We start from the raw sequence: 12,369 nt of genomic DNA, 5'->3' as shown, positions 1-12,369 counted from the left end.
CCCCCCCAGTCTGAAAAAGCCACAGCATTTGATCATTATGGTTATTATTGCACAATTTATAAGAAATCACAGCCAGGTCTACCCCCTGGTTTAGTTGTGCCGAATCCCAAAAACAGCTTTAGTTTGCAATACACAAAATATACAAGTACCAGCTCCCAAAGACATTAACTCACTCAAACACAGACTTCCGATCCTCTGGCAATATGTAATCTCTACGCGGAGCAGTCTGGGGCCAGCAGTCCACACAGACTGAACGTGCCTTGCTTTAAAACAAACACACCTATCACAAAGCGTCTGTCCTCCTGTATTCTCTGTATGTTAAACAACTGCAGTCTGCCAGTCCCAGTGAGCTGCATATCCCATCATCACTCTGCAAGCACACAAATATTCCATTTAAGATCCAAAATAATTAGCAGACAGTTACTATGTGTGCATCATGAGCGTCCAAATCTCACATGCTGGTTTTCCAAATCAATCAGCTTATTAATAACTGTCTTAACTTTACAGCAAACACAGCATACTACCACACTACTGTAGAATCAACAACGATGAAATCCTGGTTCATAAAAAAAATGAAAAAAGGGAAAACAACACTCCAAGTTGCCAAGATCGAACGGCGGAAGCTAATATCATGCAGTAGTTACCGTATGTGCAGTTACAACACAGTCTGAGGACCAGAAGCACCTCCATGTCCCTCCTCTCCTCTCCTCACTATGTTCTCCTGCTCACTGCCTCTTTTCTCAGGCAGAGACAGAGAGAGAGAGAGAGAGAGAGAGAGAGAGAGCAAGAGAGGAGAAGAGCAAGAGAAAGAAAGAGAGCGGAGATGAAGAGGAGAGCAAGAGAGGAGGAGAGTAGGAGAGAGGAGAGTGCAAGAGAGAGGAGAGGAGGAGAGAGAGTGAGCCCGAAGAGATGAGCGAGAGAGAGCGTAGAGAGGAGCGAGGCGAGATGGAGAGAGGTCGAGAGGAGAGAGAGAGGAGAGAGGAGGAGAGGGGGAGAGAAAAGAGAGAGTAGGGGGAGAGAGAGAGATTTGGGAGAGTGGGAGAGAGGGAAGGATCGAGAGAGAGAAGGGAGCGGAGAGAATGGAGAGAAGGATCGGAGAGGATGGAGAGAGACCGGAGAGAGAAGGAGAGGATGTGAGAGAGAGGGAAGAGAGGCATGGGATGATGTGGAGGCTGACACGAGAGGGGGCGAGAGAGGAGAGAGGAGATGGGAGGGGACGGGAGAGAGAGGAGAGGGAGGATAGGAGAAGAGGATGATGGGAGAGGAAAGAAGCGAGAAGAGAGGAGAGACGCGAGAGAGGGAGGGAGAGAGGGGGGGAGAGAGGGGAAGAGGGAGAGAGAGAGAGGAGGAGAGGAGAGGGGGAGAGAGAGGAGGAAGAGAGAGAGAAACGTGCACACGGAGTGTGTGTGTGGGAGTGCTAAGTACCAGTTGCCTCCCAAAGCCCGCCACTGCATACACAAGTAGAAGGGCAGAACTGGAGTCTTAAAGCAGCAAGCTAGACTTACTGTACATGGCATATAGACACACACACACACACACACACACACACCACACACACACACACACTTACCCTCCATTGAGACAGTAGTGGTACAATCTTTGGAACTTTAGGCTTTTACTTTCAGGTTCTGCAAGAAACAGAAGAATGGAATGATCAATGTAATTAATTCCACACACACCACACACACACACACACACACACACACACACACACACACACACACACACACCTCCCTACTTGCTTGGACTGGACAAGTGCAGCAGACCAAATGAGACCGGACCATGCTACCTCAAGTTTACCTCATGGTAAATCATATTTTTCAACCACAGCCCCACCTCTAAAGCACGACTGTGAAATATTAAATACGATTTTTATTAAACTTGTGTACTGTGCCTTGTACTTGGATTAGTGTTACAATAGGGCGTTGGGTTGTTTTGGGAAAGAACCACAGTTGCAGAAAAGTATGACCTACTGATTCATATATATGACACGTTTATGGAACTTTTCATGATAGCAGTCTGTGAAGTGTCCCACCAGTAGGTGGTAAAAGGTCAAAGACAGAACTTAAATTTACAAATTAAAGGTAACTATTTACATAGAATTTAAACTTGAGAGCATAGAGGTTTTACGGTGGTCAAGATTTATGAGATCCTAATGCGATTTCCAGGACTATAATAAATCCTTTGCCCCTGTATTGTTGTTGAAGGTACAGTACCTTTTTTTTAGCACCCCGGAACACCACCCCTGGTCCCCATCAGCTCTCCATACTAATATATCCACTGTGCTGACACTATGGTGATGTACAGTAGACCGACATTAGACACCAATAGACCTAAATATGCTCAGTGTAATATTTATTTGACACAAATCTGTTAATTGTGTTCTAAACTAATGTTCCTCAAAATAAGACCACATTTCCCATCAACACTGTCGCTTCCTGTCAAAAAGAGGATGTTTAGTCTCGCCTTGCTTTCCCATGTGCTGTTGTTTCCATGTTGCCATGACAATTTCTTTTACTCCTTCGCTTCAACCTAACATAATGATGGTTTAAGACTGAAAAATAGACTGGTTTATTGTTTGATCCACATGGAGTAAACCTAAATATACAGTTACTGATTCTTTCCCCCTATAAGGTTCATTGGTGCAGAACGGGGGGAAAAGATCCGTGTTGTAAATCACCAAGCATTTGTCTAAGCAATTTATTGTGTCCATGTTATTACAGTGAGAGATGGTTCCATACCTTTGCTTCCCGATACCGAGGGAAGCAAAAAGCCGATACGGAGTACTGATTCAATACCAGTGTGTCATATATTTTATTATGCTTCAACAGCTGTATACTACTATCCACGTATAGATGTGATATGATTTCTATCTATGTTGTTGGTCTGGCTCAGGTTAAACTCTTTGTTAAAACGAGTGGAAACACAAACAATGAACGCCCCAGAACTTTCTTTTATCATCCATTTTGATAGTCAGTTACAACAAAAAAATAACATAAATAAACTGCTTTAACACAGATTTTCTTTAGTTTTTTTTGGTTTTTTTAAGTGGTATCGGATCGGTGTATAAACTCCGGTACTTCCCGATACCAGCGTTTTAAGCGGTATCATAATTAGAGATGTTCTGATACCGATACCGGTATCAGTATCGGAACATCTCTAATTATGGTATAAAAAAATGCAACGTACAGCAACTTTGAATACATGACAAAATGACACCAAATCCTCATTATGAAAAGAAACAAAAGCCCAGGATTGAATGCTTCACAGTTGCTATTCAGACATGTCTCCCTTACATCCTTCCAACCATGTTTGGAGGATGAACTAACCTCAGATATCTTCTGGAACTGGCCGTTGGCCTGGCTGCATTTCTCGGCCGTCTCTAGTGCCACCTTGTAGTTGTCCACAAAGGCCTTGTACACTCCCAGCTGGCTAGCCTGTAAAGAGAGAGAGACAGAGAGAGAGAGAGAGAGAGAGAGAGAGAGAGAGAGAGAGAGAGAGAGAGAGAGAGAGAGAGAGAGAGAGAATAAGAGACATTACGGTACAGAAGAAACAAGCTGGTGTGAGACAATGACAGTGGCATCACCCTGTCTTCTATTTAATGTCAATTGTTTAAAGGACAATTCAGAACCAGTGAGCTACAGGTTTACTGTCCAATACATAAATTAAATACATTTACCATTACAACACAAAACAAGTCTGTTATGGCACTAAACCAAAATACTGTGAAGTGAGTACAACTTGCATTCAAATATTGTCACAGCATTATAATAAATGCATGTACAGCATATACAGATGAATTATTTTCTATTCCCATCAGAATTTTGTTTGAATTGGAGGCTTTGAAACTGCAGCCCCTCTTTTGCTCTACCAGCATACATGCCCCCCCCCCCTTACACTGGTGGCTCTGTGCAGTCCTAGCTGATTGAAACCGATTTCCCTTTCTGTACCTCGTCCCTTTCGTTAACAGCCCCTCTCTCGCTGCTGACCTGTATGTGCATTGCAACGCAATGCAAACACAACACTCTGCAGCAGTGCATGAATATGCATCCTGCTACAGCTATGCCAGAATAGCTAGGCTGAAGAGCTGACTGCACCCTATTAAAGCAATGAGATTGGATTCAGCTGAATAGAGTGAATGAGTAGGACTTGTTACTTTTGTTCCTGAACCCCCTCCCTCCTCCTATTTTAATTTCCTCTCCTTCCACTTCCCCTCACAGTGTGAAGTGGAGAGTTGGGCATGGGAGAGGAGACATGAAGGAAGCATCTGGCCTCATAAGACACTTAAAAGAAGATGTTGTAGATCAATGCATTCTTCATAGGAACACATGATTGAGAAAATATAACAAATATCCAACAGTTATTTTGTGATAAAGTCCTTTAAGCACAATACTGGCAAAAAAATTTAGACACATGTCGACTAACACAGACAAGAAGTAAGCCAAGTAAGTGTCACTGTGTGTATATCATCTAATCATAATTAAGGACTTCCGTCACGTCAAACCAAAACCTCAAATGGAAAAGAGAAACCACCATGCATGATCACATTTCCAAAGATAGAGAGTTTTGACTTTTTTGCTGGGAGGTACAAACCGCCGATGAAACCTCCCCAGCTCCGTCCGTCACTGCGACGCGGGACTTTTGAGCAACGCTCCGAGCAAAGCGCCTACACTTTAAACAACAAGACCCCCGGTCAAAGTGGCGGGTGGGACAACGACAGCTTGTGTTCGAGAGTGGAAGGAGAAGTTGAAGAGGGGAAAAAACCGGAGGGAGGATATGAAACAGAAAGAGAGAGAGGGGGGGATATAGAGTCTTGACTAGAAATAGACACATTCGAGGAGATAGAAATGTCTGTAAATAACTTCCATCCTCACTGACATGTTGGACCGCAGACTGCTGCCGGCAAACCATGTTTCTAACAATATCTTCTGCAAGATTCTACAGCTATGAATGCAACACACAGCACACAGTTAGATTCTTGTATATATGTTATGTTAGAGGAGGCCTTACTCTGTTTAAGCACTAGTCATGTGGTTTTAATATAGTTATGAATAAAGACAAACACAGCAATAATATATACACAGTATGCAGTATAATTGCTATATAGTGAAAGGTTGAATGCAGCCAACCACTCAACTATTGTATAAAAAGTGTCTAGCTGGCACCCGCATGTTAAATATTTACCAATTAGCAGCATCTATATTCTACACATGCTTGACTACGGCAGAGTGAAATCCCAGTTTATTATCGAATGCTGTGCGTGCAGCACTTTGTGGTCTACAATGAGCCACAGTTCCTCTTCTTGCCAATAAACATGGTTCCCTCTTCAAACTTCAGCAAGTAGTGCCCAGCCATGTGACTAACGACTGCAGAGGACAATCAAACCAAGGACATTTCACTACAAATACTCAGTCATGACTTGCATCGCTGTCTAGCCACAGCATAATTCAGAAATAAATTCCAGTCTTAAAATAAAATAAACCTGAACCAAAATAGTAAATAACATGCATTCTGACATCCCCTCCTCATAATTTTATCCCAAATAACATACAATAATCCAGTATTAGACTAAAAAGCAGATGATTGGGTCCTGAAGAATAAGATTCGACTGGCATGCTAGCACCTAGCATCTATGTGTGGTTGTACTGAGGCACAGCAAACATTTGGGCTAAATGCTAACATCCGAAAGCCAACAGGTATACAATTACAATGTGTGTTAGCGTGCTAACATTTGTTAATGAGCACTAAACACCAAGTACAATGATGGGGATGCGAGTATATGGTCATAAACCAAAGTAAGGACAAATTCAAATTGGCATTTTGACCTGATGATGGCGCTAGATGAAAGGTTAAGGGATCACCAAAATTAATAAAATCCATCCTGAGGGGGACATTATTGCCTGTACCACATTTTAAGGCAATGCATCCAATTGTTTTTTTCACTAAAAGCCAAAAATGTCAACCTCACGAGGCACTAGAGTAGAGCATACGGTCAGGGGATCATTAAAGTCAGTAAACTGCATATCCTTGGGATCATTAATGTCTACATGCATCGTGTATGAAATTATGTGGCAATGCATCCAATAGTTGCTAAAGTGGTGAACCGACCAATGTTGCCATCCATTGCTAGCGACCCCACTCACAGTTAGAATGGTTAAGCACTAGCAGTAATCCACTTACCACAGTAACATAATATATGGATTACAGTTAGAGTTGGTGTCAAAAGATGGCTGCATGTCTTCAGAAATATGTTTAAAATGAGTTTTTATCAGGCCGACAGCTCTTCAGAGCTAGAATAGTTTCTTTATTACATGCGAGAGAAAAAAAGATCCGAGAGGAAAAGTTATCACACTGACAGCAAAAAATCATTTTTTGAGAGCAAAAAAAAATGATTTGAGAGAAAAAGTTTTCCTACCACTAGCAAAAGAAATCTAAAAAGAACTCAAAATACTGTTTTAAACTCTCAAATGTATATTTTTTGCTATCCGTTTGAAAAAAAGTTGTCGTTTTTCTCAAAACTTTTTCTTCTCCCTCTCAAAACCTAAGTCTTTGCTCTCGATGCACATTTTAGCTCTCGGATTTTTCTCTCAATGTGAAAATAGTGTCATGGGCGGGGCCACGTTCCTTTTGGCCAGTCGGGTGAGCACCGTCTTGTCTTGGGAGCCCATCTGCATCATAACACCATTGTCACCGTCATAGATAGATAACTAGCAGCCCGCCCACTTCTAAATAAATACCTTTTAATGATCTCAACACTTATTAACAGTGGAACTGAAACACTGGCGGTGAGCTCCAGGTCCTGCAGCCGCAGACGGACCGCCTAGCTCCATACATGGCCGCTGCAAGATTTAAGCCTTCCCACTTATCAAATTATCAAAGTCCCTGGAATACCTCCAGAAATTGTCATGGGCTACAGCTGAGTCCTACTGTACTCTTATCTGAAAAAGGTGAGAAAATTTGAAACGGTGGCTGGCTTTGATCCCTTTTCTGTCTGCTTTCTGTAACTCTGTCCCTCTGTGTTGACTCAGTGGACTCCACGCTGCTGACAAGGAGCTGTAGGGATAGACCAGATAATTACACTGCCATCTGTCCTCTCACACTGCAACTCTGACTGAATGTAGAGCTGCCACATGATCTGATCATGTACGCACATATACAGTACGCAGCACAGATGGCAGCTGATGACTACACTGATAGGTGTTACTTGGTGGTGCGACTCCACAGCGGGGGTCCACAGGGAGGAGGGGGCGAGAATCTAAATGACAACTCTGTTAAGTTTCTCTGCTACTAAATATAATTCTCAATCAATCTCCCTGAGTTGCTAACACATTTCAAAGCTGTACAGAACGAAGTACACCGAACACAGTAGAAAATGAACAGAATTATGATTTCAAAAAAGGAAAAATATCACCACAGAGAATAAGTGAATCTGACAAGACATTCAATGCTAACTTTCGGTACATGAAAGTTTTTAACACTCGTGCTATGGATCCTTTTCAATAGTTCCAAAAGCATATTAACCCTTGTATGGTATTCGGGTCAAATTGACCCATTTCAAATATTTACAAGAAGAAAAATGGTACATTTTTCCTACCTGAAAATCATTGGCCTTGCCTTATTGTCTGTGATAAACATGTATTCCTGACTCAATTTTAGAACATTATTCTGGATATGACCACTTATGTTTTTTTCCATAGTGGATTTTGAACGTGAATTATGACAAAAAACAAACCACACTTCCATTTTTTATTGTGTTGTAGTTGAGACTGATTGCATTCTCTAAACACAAATGTTATCTCAATTGTTTGAAATTGAGATAAAGACAAAATTTGAGAATAGATAATGAAGTCAAATTTTATATCAGAACTGTTTTTTAAAACCCCAAATAAGTCAGGGGTCAATTTGACCCGAGGCATTCGGACGGGTCCTGAAGTGAAGACAACACAAGGGTTAAAAGTGGGCTTTTAACCCTTGTGTTGTCTTCCTAACTATGAACTTGAACTTCCAGGGACAAAATGTAGTCGCTTTCATTTGATGATTTTTGTCCCTTTTTTAAAATGTTTTGTCCCTTGTTATGGTCAACAAACCTCATTTAGTGACATTATAACTAATTTTCGAGTTAAAACCAAAAATATCATTAAAACTTTTTGTTTCCAAATGCTATGAAATTGCATAAAGCAACCAAAATTCAATGAAAATAACCATTATGTTACCTGGGAAGCATGGTGCATCCAAGTATTTTTGGGACAATTTAGTTGTAAGAAATCATTTCTGATCATTTAAAAATGGGTCAAATTTGATCCGAGGACAACACAAGGGTAACTGATAAGTTATTATTTTGCCACTACGGCTGGTCAGTTATGTGATAAGATATTAACTAGCTAACCTTAGTCTCCTTGGTCACCTGACTGTCTTGTTGTGAACACGTAGGAGTTGAGTACGGGACAATCTGCAGTAGCTAGCAGGCGTGGGGGAAAAAAATCGATTCACTCTAGAACAATTCGATGCTCGATTCTGAAAAGTTAATAATCGATTATTAAAAAAAAAAAAAAGAATATGATAATAGTAATAATTTAAAAGTTACTGTCTCCAGACATAAAACAGAGTGACTGAAAGATGACGGGATAATGGACAACAACTTAGAGTCTAGGTAAGAGTGCAGACAAAAATTAAAATAATTTTGTATGTATACACATGATCTAATAAGACATACATAAGACAATTAGGCAAAACACAAAGGCTGTTGATCTGCTTTATCACATTACATGTGACCACCTCATGTTTCCTGTTCTCCACCTTTAAACATGACTCAGCCTCTAAAAACCATAGTGGACAAAAATAAGAAATAAATATAAAACTTGTGTGACAAATGCTGCATGCGTACAAACTCAGATTTATATGTATATATATCTTTTTTTAAGTCACCCATGGAAATGTACATAAAAAATATTGTTGCATCAAGATGCATCAATAATCGGTTTATAATCGAAATCATTGGCCACTGCTAGCTACTCCACCACCAGCTAGCTAGCTTAGCTACTCCACCACCAGCTAGCTAGCTTAGCTACTCCACCACCAGCTAGCTAGCTTAGCTACTCCACCACCAGCTAGCTAGCTTAGCTAGTCTCAAACCAGATCATTGTTAGCTAGTCCATTGATTGCTAAAGTGAGAAACACTGCTATAGGGAAGTCTGTTTCAACAGTTTCTTGTGCTTTATTTATGTAAATGATATTGTATTATTAACACCATTGTCTTCAACTTCAGAGTATTTAATCTGTTGTCTTGAATACCCAACAGCATATTTGGAAGTGTTTTTGAAATCTTTGAGTCATAGTGGGTTACTGCTAATAATAACCCTGGCTACCATGTTTGGTTTTTTTTTTTAAGATGTCAAAATGTACCTGAAATCCTCTGTGTGATGTTGAAAACCAAAAGCGAAAGATGTCAACACGGCAGTGAGTCCCGTTTCATATCCGAATAGGACAGGTTCCTCATTATGATGGCATGACATTTACACAGTTCTTACATCTGAATGCAGCTTTACATTCAACGTTATGGTCTAAAAGATGTGGTGACAAACTGTAAGGTGATAATCAGTTCAGGCCTGCAGTCTACTGTATGCTAAGATACCATCCACTGCACAGACGTGAACTCTCTCTTTTAATCTGTGACATTTTTAAACTACTTCCGGTTCTAAATCAAGCTGCCAGTTCACTAAAAAAAAAGACTGAATCACAGGCCAGTAGAGCCAGACATTTAACATAAAGGTAAACAACAACTTCATACAGTTACTTAGAAGTCTTGGTTCTAAAGAGTTTATTTGTCTGGGCTGGCATCACACTTACTCTTGTGCTTCAGTCAAAACAACAATGTACTCATGACTTGGCAAAATGTCACAGGATCTCTCACAATGGGACATGATTAACTCCCAGCTCATTAGCAGGAATAAATTACATCTCCTAAGATCCAAAAACATGACGCACACCGATTATGGAACATGTTTAATCGCTGATCCCACATCAGTAAATCACGTTTATCCGGTTATTGTCCTGAAATTTGAAGGGGGATTTCTAAAACTGCATGTACAATTATCATAAGCCTATCAGTGTCAGGCAAGTTGGAACTAAAAGAGAATTTTTTGTGTGCGTTTCAGTCAGCTAATTTATTACTTACTTAACATCAATTCCACAACGACAGTCGTTGTGTATTGCTGCGGAATGATGCAAGGTGAAGTAATATAGATTTCCGCTCATTATCTTTTAAAATTCTATAACAAAATGGGGCCGTAAAAGACACGGTAATAACATGTCTATGTCTTTTAAATTTTCTATTATTAAATAGCCAGTAAAATAAAGGTTTTTAAAGTAATTTTGAAGAAGAGTGCCTTGGATATAATTTCTTCTACACAGCAATAACTTTAAAAAGCTGCAGGGCAAAAAATGATAATATTCTGTTATCTCCCACCCATAGTGGGACGTAGTCAGGGTGAAATAACAGGACACAGAGTGCCAGGGTCTATTTACTTCCATCATAGCAGCTACACTCATTCAAATTGGTCCAAATGGCCAGTTGGCCACTGACGTTTGAACATGTTTTTACGATGACTGCCTCTGGATTTTACACACTGAATGGGCACATCCATTTATACATGACATTTCTGTGTGGATTTATTTTGCCCACTAAAAGTTCTTTCTTGCATCTCAGCTGAAAATCTATATTACACCACATTGCATCAGCCTAGTATCAGTATACAGTTTGCCAATCACATTTAATGAGTAGCTAAAAGAGAAGACACACTGCATACGCACATGCTCTTATAGTATGTTATGTTTCGAGAAGCCCTGTTCAAATTGCATTATCCACTGCAAATCTGACAATATAATGATGTAACGTGGAGGGAGGAATAACTGAGCCTGGAGCCTCGCTAATTCTATAAACAGACGCATGCACACACATAACAATGATGTTGTTACATTATGTACTGAGAGCTCCTGTTTAAGCAACATAATCCAGCGCAAAAATGACACCGTCATGGATCGGAGGCTGAAACATTTCTGCTAATGCACTTATACCACAGACACGGGGGAGTGTGCACGCACACGCACATGTACATGTACATGCACACAGAGTGTAATTTAGAAGACTGATTCACACAGTACAAATAGTGTCTGACAATTCTCCCTTTAACACTCATTTACTTGCATCATGCAAATGATGGAGAGGGAAGATTAAAAGACCCAGACACTCACCAACTTCTGGAACAAATGCCCCACGGTGACCTTCTCGTCCCACTGCTGGATGTTGGGTAAGAGGGCGTCGTAGAACTCCTTGTGGATCTCAAAGATGTCCTGGATTTTGTAGAAGATGGTCTCTACCTGCTGGATGGTCAGGACGGGCTGCGAGGTTGTGGCTGTGGCTTTCAGAGGGCGCATGGGCTGGATGATCGGAGACAGAGAGAAGGGACAGACTGAGTCAACACAACCAAGGATCTGTCTCTTACAAAGGTCAACTTAAAGTAAGACCTAAAACCTAAAAATTTAAAGTTTCTTCTTATTTGTTTTTGTGGTTGTATAAAGCATTTTACAATGGGATAAAGTTCCAATAGAATATGTTGACGTTAGGGCTGGTTACCAAACTTTGTTACTTCTAAGGACAGACCGAATTGCATCCATAGTATCAAGTATGGTCATTTAAGACCAAATTTCAATACCTAAGGATTAAACCTCATCAGCAGCAGTGAGCCAATAAGCATGCAGCATGCTTCTACCAAGATCTAATAACGCTGGTGACCAGCTGTCTACATATTGCAAGTGTCTATGTTACACACAGAGATGGGGCTGTGTGTGTGTGTGTGTGTGTGTGTGTGTGTGTGTGTGTGTGTGTGTGTGTGTGTGTGTGTCTGTTGTATTTTCAGAGGCTTCAATACAGTGTTCGTCACATAGTTGTAAAGAAGCCTGAAAATAACACTAAGATAAGTACTGTACTGTACTGTAATGTGTAGTGTTGCAATCTCTTTTTGATAAAATAAATCTCATTCAGGAGCCGGTATCGGTGCTGGTGTTGAACGTTTTTGAACGACACCCATCCCTACGGTCTAATGTCAAAGCAGACTTTTAAAGCAAGTACAATTTGGGGCAGATTGTACGCAAACTCTGTTAATCCTAGATATGAGTGGAGTGGACGTGGGAGAGGGGGACACTGAATTACAGTGATAACAGAAACGCTTTCACGTCAGTCTCTCGCTGATTGCAGTGGTTGTATAAAGGCACAGCTGAGCCCTCAGCAGGTTTTAACAACAGTGTCAGTCAGTCCATCTCCATTGTGTTAGACACATGGGCCAATTTACAGAGTTGACAGAAATCAATCTT

General features: G+C 40.7%; 1 protein-coding gene across 1 annotated transcript in view; it reads right to left on the bottom strand.

Moving 5' to 3' along the window:
• Window positions 1-12,369, bottom strand: part of abr (ABR activator of RhoGEF and GTPase) — a 143,066-nt gene that overhangs the window by 67,130 nt on the left and 63,567 nt on the right. Inside the window, 3 exon segments of the mRNA XM_032533835.1 lie at window positions 1,571-1,628; window positions 3,330-3,437; window positions 11,251-11,436. Of these exon segments, the coding sequence (XP_032389726.1) occupies window positions 1,571-1,628; window positions 3,330-3,437; window positions 11,251-11,436 (352 nt within the window).

The sequence above is a fragment of the Etheostoma spectabile genome, chromosome 13 (genome assembly GCF_008692095.1).
Source record: "Etheostoma spectabile isolate EspeVRDwgs_2016 chromosome 13, UIUC_Espe_1.0, whole genome shotgun sequence".
NCBI classification, from domain to species: Eukaryota; Metazoa; Chordata; class Actinopteri; order Perciformes; family Percidae; genus Etheostoma; species Etheostoma spectabile.
This window is presented reverse-complemented; position numbering and strand designations above follow the sequence as displayed.